We start from the raw sequence: 11,679 nt of genomic DNA on the forward strand, positions 1-11,679 counted from the left end.
CGTGTGTGTGTACACAAAATTCTCACTGCCTTGAGAAAATCTCAGCCATAAATACAGAACTCGTCATCTTAAAATTTGGCCTTCATGTTTAACCTCATTTTATAGTTTTTGTAAAGGAAATTTGTAAAGGAGATTCCATGAATGATTTAGGCCTGGTTTTGGTTGAAGGTTTCGAACTTAAAATTGGAATCTTTGTTATAAAACTTCTGGGATTAGGACACACATTGTCTTATATATTTTTCTGAGTCAATAAGAGTACCCTACTCTGTTGATCAGTACCCACTAAACAACAGGATCCATATGAAGCAGGACCTCAGAAAACAAGAATACAATAGCAGCCAACTGTAGAGAATGGATGCAGTTTTCACAGAACAAACTCTTATCCAGCATCTACCATGTGCCAAGCACTGTTCTAGACCCAGGGTATACATGGAGAAGTGTCATAGTGATTGCCATAAAGAGCCTCGTGATCTAACAGCGAAAAGAAATAAACCTCCAGTCATAATATCCTGAGATAAACGTTGTGCTGGGGGATATATATAAAGTGACCCAAGATAACAGAGGCAGGAGGGAATAACTCTGCCTTTAGAGAAAGTGGAGGGGGAGTCAAGGAAGATTGAGCTGGGCCTCAAGAAGGATAAGCTCCAATGCTCATTTATTTCTCTGGTGTATTTCTAATTTCTGTAAACTTGGCAAGTTGTTTCACTGCTGTTTCTGAGAGTATTCATCAACTAACCAAGGGAATTAGCAGTAAGTCACAAGTTTAAAAGACAAGTTGGGAAAGGGGGTGAGAGAGATGTGAAGCCGTGGTTAGGGCTGGGGTGAGACGGATGAGAAAAACAGGAGTAAGGAGAAACTATGCAAGGATGGTATCCTTACAAAGGCAAAAAACAAAAGAGAAATTGTTCCACATGCATTTTACCTTTCTTCCCCTTTGCCACCTTGAATTTATAGGAAGCATCGAAATCATTGAATGGGAAAATGAAATAATATAGTTATAATCCTCCTCTTCATCTCCATCAATCAATAGGGTGTATAATAAATGTGATATTTTTAAAATGAGGGGAAAGTTACTAAGGCTCAGAAAATCAACATGTTATGACAGGAATGGGCCATAAATATCAGTTTAGTAAGCATACAAGAACAGCAACTAGAGGCCTCTGAAGAAATTAGGTGAATAACACTTAATCCATACAGTCACTGTGGGAATTAAATAAAATATCCATGTACAAGACAAAGAACATTGCCTGGCACCGATTTAGCATGCAGCAGATAATTATTTTTATTGTTGTCATCTGTCACCATCTAAAAATATAGCTAATGAGAAGGGAAAGGCCCTGTCCAACCTCATTGTCATCTGTAAAGGCAAACTTGAGGTGACTTGTGAGACAGGAAGAAAACAAATGTAGAAATTTTATTGGGGTTACCTCACTATTCCTAATACCCTAAAGCAGATCCTAACTGAATATGTGACTCTAAGGAAGCTCTAGGGGTTATCCACCACCCTAAGATCTTGACCTGGCAACATCTTTTGATAGATGTCATGATGAGATAATAAAAAACAAAAACAATTTAGAAAGAAATGTGCTGAGAGAAGTCCACAGAAGGGAAAAATAGGAAGAAGCAAAGTCAAGAAAAACATGTGAAACCTGTCAACTCTTCTACCTATGCCTATATGCTGGCCAACTGTTAGGAACATTGGTGCTAACAGGGATAACACATCATAGTGATTCCTGCCCAGAAATAATATAAAACACAATGCAGAGACATGCTGGCTTCATTTGCTGAAGGATCTTGGAACTAAAACAGGAGGGAAAATAGTTGTTCCCCTCCCTGGAATGTCCCCAAACTAGTCTGTGGTGAGTATACCACCGCCCTGGCAGCTATCACAAGACCTTTGGTCATTTCTGCAGGGTGTGGGCTGATACTCGATATGACCACAGCTAAGCATGGGGATGCACATGACAGAGGGAAAGTAAATGAAAAGGATTTTGTTTTTCACATCAGTATCTGAGGTGAACAGGCCAGACCAAGAATGAGATAAAGTGTTATATTCTGACAAGGAAATACAGAAAGCTCAAAGCTTGGGGTGCCATCAAAGCCACGCACAGTAGGAGAGAAACTTCAGATACATAATTGATGCATGGAACTGGAAACAACCAAAAAGCTGCTCCAAGTTTCTGAAAAGCAGCCAAATCACAATATCTTGAGACATTCAGAAAGTTCCTAATGAAGCCTCATCTAAAGCAACTTCTGAAACATATGTTCTAGTAATCTGGTGATGCATTCAACCAGCACATATTAGGGACCCACCACACACCCAACGTCCTGCTCAGTTCTGAGAGATGAGCTCCTGCCTTGTAGGAACTTATACTCAGGTGTGGGGAATGCTCAGTTCTGAGAAATGAGTTCTTGTCTTGTAGGAACTCATACTCAGATGTGGAGGATAAGAGACACATTCTTCAGCCTTCATGGTTTGAGTGTGGATTACACTGAGATGAAGTCATGTGGTAGAATGCACCACTTAGGAAAGAAAAGTTGGCATTCAGAAACAAAACAGTGTAAAGGGCTATATGCACAGCTGAATGGCTCAAGGAAAACCACCTAGGAAAGGAAAATATGTGTTCTCTATGTTCTCTATGTTAAATAGCCATTAGGCTGTCCTCTGTTTCAAAATATTGAAACACTGTAGAAAATTGCTGGGTAAATAAAGAACTTGTAAAAGGAATTTACAACCATCCACACTGCTGGAAATATGGGACTCTGGTTCTGGGTTGAGACAGTTACATAAATTATTTTCTTCTCTGAGTTTCAGGTTCACTAAGAAATGGTGCGCTAACAGCACTAAGAATAATCTTCAGGAGAAATAATCCTTCCTAACAGAGCCTGTAAACATGTTACCTAGATATGTACATTTGTCAGAAACTTGGGTAGAGGTTATTCTATCTCTTCTCCAAATTTAATTCTTGGATCTGATTCTCTGTTCCATTTATCTTCAAGAAAAAAAAGAAAGAAAGAAAAACCATGTGATTATGAAGGCAAAGATTTGATGAACAATAGAAATGAGATAAAAACTATTCCTTCAGAAAGTAAAAATGCCAAGAAATGTTATTCCTGTGTATTTGTACAAGCTAAACAAAGGTCCAGATGAGGAGAAAGTGTCTCTAGAAAGATTGGCAATGGAATGCACTGATGTATTCTGAGAAAAATAACAGGGGAATACAGGCTGATCAAAGTTCAGATCCCAGCACAGGCAAAAAGTACGGGAAGGGAGGAAATAAAGAGGCCTATGGATACTTCTAAGACATATAATTTTATTTTAAAAATCTAGTCAAAATACCTTGGTGCAGGCAGGAAAACAACTTTTGAGAATTACATAAATAACAAAGATTTGAAATTGGAAAAAAAAAAACATTTTATAGCACACAGACTCCCTAAAATATAATTATGTATTGTTTAACAATGGGGATACATTCTGAGAAATGTGTCATTAGGCGATTTTGTCAATGTGTGAACATCATAGATTGTACTTACATAATCCTAGGCTATGTGGCATAGCCTACTGCTCCTAGGCTACAAGCCTGTATAGCATGTTACTGAACTGAATACTACAGGTATCTGTAACACAGTGGTAAGTACTTGTGTATCTACACCAGAAAAGGTACAGTAAAAACATAGTATTATAATTCTACAGGATCCCTGTCATATATGCAATCCATTGTTGACCGAGACATCGTTATGTGGTATATAACTGCATTTATAAGTTCCATATACATATGGTCTGTATTTAAGCTGAAAATATTACTTAAATTGTTCCTCTATATGAAAGAGAAGGAAAAAAAAATGTCTGAAAGCCCTTATGATAGAGTAAAAACAAATTTTTAAATGAGGTCAACTTTTTTTGCCCCCATCAGCACCCAGCATATCATCAGAATTTATATTCTTTATACTAAAATTTCTGGGAAATGATAGAATGCCACAAGCCAGTATATTATATTTCTTATTTGTTTTTAGGAATATGGAAATATACATGCATGTATGTGCACATGTGTGTGTGCACACTTGCACAACCAATTGGTAATGGGCACACAGACGGTGTGGGGATGAAAGATTCTAAGCTGGATGTTTGTGGGTTTGGAGTTTGGGAAATAGCCTAAGAGATTAGGGTGGAGGTAGAAAGCTCCTCAAGGATCTTTATTCATTATTGGAATCCCAGAATTCCATGAGCCTTAAAAATCACCTAGTGCAGTTATTCTAAAATCATGCTCTAAGGAAACCCAGGATGTCAAGAATATGCCTCAGTGATCTACAAACAAGTAAATGTCTGTCATACAAACAAACAAACAAACAAAAATCCCTGTAAACTACCTAAAAATGTATTCATCACTTTTAACTATTTTTATATTTTAATGTTCAAAATTATCCATTTAGTCCAACTGTCTCATTTGGCAGGTCAAGAAACTGAGAACAATCAAATAACCTTCTCAAAGTCTCAAACTAGTTAGTGTATAGTTAAGATCATGTCTTAGTCTGAGTTCTTCTCAAAGCAAATCTCAAGACAGACTTGGGTTCAGGTAGCTTCTTTAAGAAGTGACCCTCAGAAATCTGAGTGAGAAAATAGGGAAAGTGAGATAAGGAAGAAAAAATATAATAAAGATACATGAATGAATGGACTACTAGTGTGGCAGCTAGGGCTCAGTCTTGCTGGGGAGCTTCTGAGAAACCTTGTGGAGTAGGCCTCTGAATTATCCCACCCAGGAATTGGACGATTGTGTTTCCATCCATTATGTCCTATTCCTCATGTATACAGGGTTGCCCTTCGGGAGCTTAACTCCCCTGCACTTCTGAACCACAGAGTAAGCACCCAAGGCTCTAGTGAAGGCCTCAGGTGAGTAGTGGAGAACCACCCTACTTGAGGTGAGAATCAGCATGCAGGAAACTGTTCATCACAGCTGCAGGTAAGCTCAGGTGGGCCGAGGTGCAACGGAGCAAGGTATCCACAGCATCCACAGCACTTGAACCCAGGGCATCTTATTCCCAAGCCTCGTTTCACTGATGTAACACTAAAGAAATGTGTTTATACTGAAAAGCATTCTTCTATTCTTCACCTGCCTTCCTGATGAGCTAGTTTCAAACACACAGCAACCTAAGCCACCACTACTTTTCAGGATGCCACAGAATAAGAGCCATTTCACATATACCATATACAGATAAATTTACTCTATTTCAATTTCAGTCAGTTGAATGCTTCCCTAAAAGAGGGATCTAGGATTTCATCAAATGAAAGTGAACTAGATGATAACAGGGATCCAGCCAGGATTTTTCTTCCAAAGGAATATTGTTCTATGAGAAAGCCAAGGCAAAGGCATTCTGAGAGATTCCTAAGGAGTACACAGAGCTGAAAAGCTGATGTGAGATGTGAATGAGTTTAGCCCATGAGTTGGACCTAAGGATGTAATAGAGAACATGCTGGTAAGCCACAATTATTAGGGATGAAAAAGTAAAGTAGAAGGCAGGGTGATCAGCTGAGAAGACTCCTAGTGATGAGAATGACACAGACAGCTGTCATTTCCTTTTCTCACTTTATTTAAGATACTGATTATTTTACCATGGTTGATGATGATGCCAAAATATAAGCACACAGACATTTTCCAGTGCCTGACCCACTAACAATTTTATATCTTCCCCTGCAGGATTTTGGAATACTTTTCATAACTAAAAGAAATCTTGGAAATGTCTTCTATTTTCCACAGTGAATGGTTTACAATAAGATTTGGGTTTGGCCGGGCGCGGTGGCTCAAGCCTGTAATCCCAGCACTTTGGGAGGCCGAGACGGGTGGATCACGAGGTCAGGAGATCGAGACCATCCTGGTCTACACGGTGAAACCCCGTCTCTACTAAAAAATACAAAAAACTAGCCGGGCGAGATGGCGGGCGCCTGTAGTCCCAGCTACTCGGGAGGCTGAGGCAGGAGAATGGCGTAAACCCGGGAGGCGGAGCTTGCAGTGAGCCGAGATCGCGCCACTGCACTCCAGCCTGGGTGACAGAGCAAGACTCCATCTCAAAAAAAAAAAAAAAAAAAAAAAAAAGATTTGGGTTTAAGTGAGCATAACTTTTTATTAATAATACTCTGCTGACACTTAAATATTGTAGAGGAATGAGATTCATAAGATCCTCTTCTTCAATAATCTAAATCATTTTAGGTTATGGAAGATTCTTGTATTCTTAATAAATGTATATTTATGGTACTGTTATCCCCATATATAAATTTATTTTTGAATATCTGGATTCACCTGCACACCCACTGATAGGGTTTGGCTGTGTCCCCACCCAAATCTCAACTTGAATTGTAGCTCCCAGAATTCCCATGTGTTGTGGGAGGGATCCGGGGGAAGGTCACTAACTTAGTAAGTGCTTTTCTTATAGAACCACTTCTTACTGAGCAATTGAATCATGGAGGCCAGTCTTTCCTATGCAATGCTCGTGATGGTGAATAAGCCTCATGAGATCTGATGGGTTTATCAGGGCTTTCCACTTTTGCTTCTTCCTCATTTTTCTCTTGCCACCACTATGTAAGAGGCGCCTTTTTCCTCTCACCATGATTCTGAGGCCTCTCCAGCCATGTGGAACTGTAAGTCCAATTAAACCTCTTTTCTTTCCCAGTTTCAGGTATGTCTTTATCAGCAGTGTGAAAATGGACTGATACACCCACATAGCAAAAACTATCACAGAAGCTACAATGAGGAGAAATATTTACTCAATGCCAGGCAATGTACCATGAACTCTACGTATTTCCTGAATTCAAATAACTCATTGATATTATTTCCAACTCATTGAAACACATTGATCAGCAGCTTAAATATTAGAAGGCACAATGATAGACTCTGTAATAGATACAAAAATGGATCAGGAATAAATCATGTCCTCAAGGAAGCTATAGCCTAGTAGAACCAAAAATCACTTTAATATAAGATATAGTATGTTTTGTCATTAAAGCGTTGTAAGTAAATGGCATAGGAGTTCAACTATAAAACTTTGGTGATATGAAATGAGACCCTAGTCCTGTGGTGGAGAGTGGTAAAGATAAAAAAAAAAAAAAAATCACATAAAGCCTTGGAAAACTTGCACTTACATTTAAAATTCTCTGCAGCTGTTAATGGATAAATCTGATTTGTTATCTGGAAGACTGCTTAAGTCCTGGCACTATGTGGCTTTACACCCTTGACTTTCTGTTTACCCCTATAGTTCTATATCTTTCTTATCTTTAGATTTCAAAAAATAAAAATGTTAAGGTCTGAAGAACAGACTTGAGATAGGTCCAATTCCTTTTAGGTTCACAAATTATCGCTTGTCTTCCTTAGCATAAGTCACGGAGAGCACTTATCTAAGTTTTCCTCTTATCTAAAGAGGCACACACTCTGCACCAATAGACTGTATTCAGGAGCAGAGGTAGATAAAAATTATCTGTTTTCTTAAAGTACTACATGCCTAGAGTAATATTTATTTTACATTCTTCTCCCATGAAAATTTTTCCTAAAGAAATACTCCAAATAGTTCAAATGAAAGGGATTTCAAAAATGCCAATTAATCAAACTGAAAGTTTCTTAAACTTTCTGGTGGAAAACAACTAAAGAATATACACCTTTGAAAATGCTTTTCATAATGGGAAAGGAAATAAAACATGATAAGAATTAACATACAGTATACTAAGCATTTTTCATACATCACTTTTTCCAATCCCTATAGAAACCTTGTGAAATAGTTACTCTTATAAATACCATTGTACAAAAAGAAACTGAGGCTTTGAAAAAAATAAGTCATTGGCAAATATTATGGGAAGTTGGGATTTGAGCCTGGATCTTGCTGATTCTAAGTTTGTAAACTTAACTACGGCTAACAGTTTCAGAATTCATTCATGTGTTCTCGTTAGTAAGCTAGAAATAAGATCTGTGGTAATAGATACATAGGCACAATATTAATTTGTATCTCAATGAACATGATTATTTGATCAAAACATGACGCCACCTTAATCATAAACCATGTTTTGTATGGTTTAATTAACATTCATGTGGAGTAACTGATCCTGAAAATTACTTTCGTAAGGCTTTATAGTAAATGTTTTTCTATAATTCCTATAGAGAGAAGGGGAAATCAGTGACAGAAAATATGTAACCTTAAATATTTTGGAGTTAGAAGCACTATTTTTCCCATATAAATGCCAATGACTTCATGTTTATACTAAGAGTGCAAATAATCAGAAAATCCAGCGACCCACCATGATTCATCTCTTAACCTGCAAGCACTTTGCCAGTGTGCACCTAAAAGTTCTCCACAATGTGAATAAGAACATCTTGCAGTTACTACCTTGTACAGAGATCACGTATACAGAAACTGCTACTCAAATATTATCAAAATACTGTCTTTGTCCTTTGATCACACACACCCCACCCAGCATACCCACAACTAAACAGAATACTTCCTTAGAGGAAACACAGGAGTTCTGTTCAAAATCTCAGCAAAAGCTGGTCAACTAATTTTTAGAAAATTCACTATGAAATCAAAAACTTATCCAAAGAGCTGAGATGTTACACCCATTCCATTACGGCACAATGTTACGTCATGAACATGGGCTGACAAATCACTGGTGAGTTACATGGCAACGCTTCATTCAGGAGGCTGTTCTGCTTTACACATCTGAAAACTACTTAGCAAGTGTCTGCACATCCTAACTGCAGAAGCTACAGTCTTCTGAAAGACGAAGGTCTTTACACAGTTTAGTGCTCGGTGTTCTTGGCACAACAATGCAGTGTAGTTCAGAAGGTATTATGGCAACTCTTAATCTGAGCAAGAAGATGGCTTTTGAAAAATAAGGTTTTAAGAAGGTTTGTCATTTTAGGTCTAAATTTGAATATAATATGACTCTGAACTCTTACATTTAGAACAAACAAAGCCTTAAAATTACTAATTGGTTCAAAATGGTTTTCTGGAGAAATTAATCTGCAACAAAAAGTTGGCATTGAGTTTGAAGTGAACAAGGGGCTCAGACATTTACAACAGCAGGCATTTTCTCTTCCTCTTCTTCACGGGAGGTGGGCAGAGGACTGCTTGAATCTCTTCGTCTAACACTGTTGAGGCCTCACTGTGTGAGCGCCGAGCACTCCAGGTATTTTACAGCACCAATCTCCTTAGCTATAGCTGGACCCTGCAGATAGGTGATGGGAGTCAGCTTCTTCTTCAGTTTCTCGATCGTGTCTTTATCATCCCTAAGTTCAAGTTTAGTTCCCACTAGGATGATGGGAGTGTTGGGACGGTGGTGCCACACCTCAGGATACCACTTTGCATGGACATTTTCAAATGATGCAGGACTCACAAGGGAAAAGCAAATTAAGAACACATCTGCATCTTCTCCAGCACCTGTTGTTTCCTGACTTTTTAATGATTGCCTTTCTAACTGGTGTGAGATGGTATCTCATTGTGGTTTTGATTTGCATTTCTCTGATGGCCAGTGATCATGAGCATTTTTTCATGTGTCTGTTGGCTGTATGTATGTCTTCTTTTGAGAAATGTCTGTTCATATCCTTTGCCCACTTTTCGATGGGGCTGTTTGTTTTTTTCTTGTATATTTGTTTGAGTTCTTTGTAGATTCTGGATATTAGCCCTTTGTCAGATGAGCAGATTGCAAAAATTTTCTCCCATTCTGTAGGTTGCCTGTTCACTCTGATGGTAGTTTCTTTTGCTGTGCAGAAGCTCTTTAGTTTAATTAGATCCCATTTGTCAATTTTGGCTTTTGCTGCCGTTGCTTTTGGTGTTTTAGACATGAAGTCCTTGCCCATGCCTATGCCCTGAATGGTACTACCTAGGTTTTCTTCTAGGGTTTTTATGGTATTAGGTCTAATATTTAAGTCTCTTAATCCATCTTGAATTAATCTTCATATAAGGAGTAAGGAAAGGATCCAGTTTCAGCTTTCTACTTATGGCTAGCCAATTTTCCCAGCACCATTTATTAAATAGGGAATCCTTTCCCCATTTCTTGTTTCTCTCAGGTTTGTCAAAGATCAGATGGCTGTAGACGTGTGGTATTATTTCTGAGGACTCTGTTCTGTTCCACTGGTCTATATCTCTGTTTTGGTACCAGTGCCATGCTGTTTTGGTTACTGTAGCCTTGTAGTATAGTTTGAAGTCAGGTAGTGTGACGCCTCCAGCTTTGTCCTTTTGACTTAGGATTGTCTTGGCAATGCGGGCTCTTTTTTGGTTCCATATGAACTTTAAAGCCGTTTTTTCCAATTCTGTGAAGAAACTCATTGGTAGCTTGATGGGGATGGCATTGAATCTATAAATAACCTTGGGCAGTATGGCCATTTTCACGATATTGATTCTTCCTATGCATGAGCATGGTATGTTCTTCCATTTGTTAGTGTCCTCTTTTATTTCACTGAGCAGTGGTTTGTAGTTCTCCATTAAAAAGTTAGGAAACAACAGGTGCTAGAGAGGATGTGGAGAAATAGGAACACTTTTACACTCTTGGTGGGATTGTAAACTAGTTCAACCATTATGGAAAACAGTATGGCGATTCCTCAAGGATCTAGAACTAGATGTACCATATGACCCAGCCATCCCACTACTGGGTATATACCCAAAGGATTATAAATCATGCTGCTATAAAGACACATGCACACGTATGTTTATTGCGGCACTATTCACAATAGCAAAGACTTGGAATCAACCCAAATGTCCATCTGTGACAGACTGGATCAAGAAAATGTGGCACATATACACCATGGAATACTATGCAGCCATAAAAAAAGATGAGTTTGCATCCTTTGTAGGGACATGGATGCAGCTGGAAACCATCATTCTTAGCAAACTATTACAAGAACAGAAAACCGAACACCGCATGTTCTCACTCATAGGTGGGAACTGAACAATGAGATCACTTGGACTCAGGAAGGGGAACATCACACACCAGGGCCTATCGTGGGGAGGGGGGAGGGGGGAGGGATTGCATTGGGAGTTATACCTGATATAAATGATGAATTGATGGGTGCTGACGAGTTGATGGGTGCAGCACACCAACATGGCACAAGTATACATATGTAACAAACCTGCACGTTATGCACATGTACCCTAGAACTTAAAGTACAATAATAATAATAATAAAAGAACACATCTGTTTGAGGATAGGATAGGGGGCATGATCTGTCATAATCTTCTTGAGCAGCTGTATCCCATAAGCCCAGATTCACTGGTTTTCCATCTACCGTAACATTGGCAGAATAATTGTCAAAGACAGTAGGGATATATTCTCCAGGAAATGCATTGGTTGTGTAACTGATCAGTAGGCAAGTTTTACCTACAGCTCCGTCTCCCACCACCACACCCCTGATGGCCTGCATCTGAGCCACTCGCTCAGCTGTGGGGGCAGCGGCAGGGCTCTGAGACCAGAAGCGGTGGGTACAAGGAATAAAAGTGTCAAAGGTAAAAACTCTAAAACATTAATTTCTGTCAAATGCAGTGGATGATGAAAGAAAGGTTGGTATTATCAGGAAGTGTTTTCTTAGGCTTTTCCTTTCTCTTATACCAGTCATCCCTCCCCAAATTGGGCATTTTAATTCATCTTTAAACTGGTTGTTCTCTTAGTCTCTAATTTAGTAAGTGCTTTTCTTATAGAACCTCTTCTTA

The 11,679-nt window shown here is 38.7% G+C and overlaps 1 protein-coding gene across 1 annotated transcript; it reads right to left on the minus strand.

Moving 5' to 3' along the window:
• Positions 1-9,132: 9,132 nt before the first annotated feature.
• On the minus strand, positions 9,133-11,446 carry LOC117085754 (ras-related C3 botulinum toxin substrate 1-like). Its single transcript, XM_033214940.1, has 2 exons — positions 11,168-11,446; positions 9,133-9,396 (listed from the first exon to the last, which is right to left on the minus strand). Exons 1-2 carry the CDS (start codon positions 11,391-11,393, stop codon positions 9,137-9,139), a joined length of 486 nt encoding a protein of 161 aa, XP_033070831.1. The 5' UTR covers positions 11,394-11,446; the 3' UTR covers positions 9,133-9,136.
• Positions 11,447-11,679: the final 233 nt, after the last annotated feature.

Source organism: Trachypithecus francoisi, unplaced genomic scaffold (assembly GCF_009764315.1).
Source record: "Trachypithecus francoisi isolate TF-2019V2 unplaced genomic scaffold, Tfra_2.0 Lachesis_group1, whole genome shotgun sequence".
Lineage (NCBI taxonomy): Eukaryota > Metazoa > Chordata > Mammalia > Primates > Cercopithecidae > Trachypithecus > Trachypithecus francoisi.

What these genes read in the sequence shown, in the direction of transcription:
- LOC117085754 (XM_033214940.1), bottom strand. Translation starts at nt 11,393, where the DNA reads ATGCAGGCCATCAGGGGTGTGGTGGTGGGAGACGGAGCTGTAGGTAAA. An exon ending in CCTATCCTATCCTCAAACAG is followed by an intron (nt 9,397 to 11,167) that starts ATGTGTTCTTTT and finishes GAGAAGATGCAG; the next exon opens with ATGTGTTCTTAATTTGCTTT.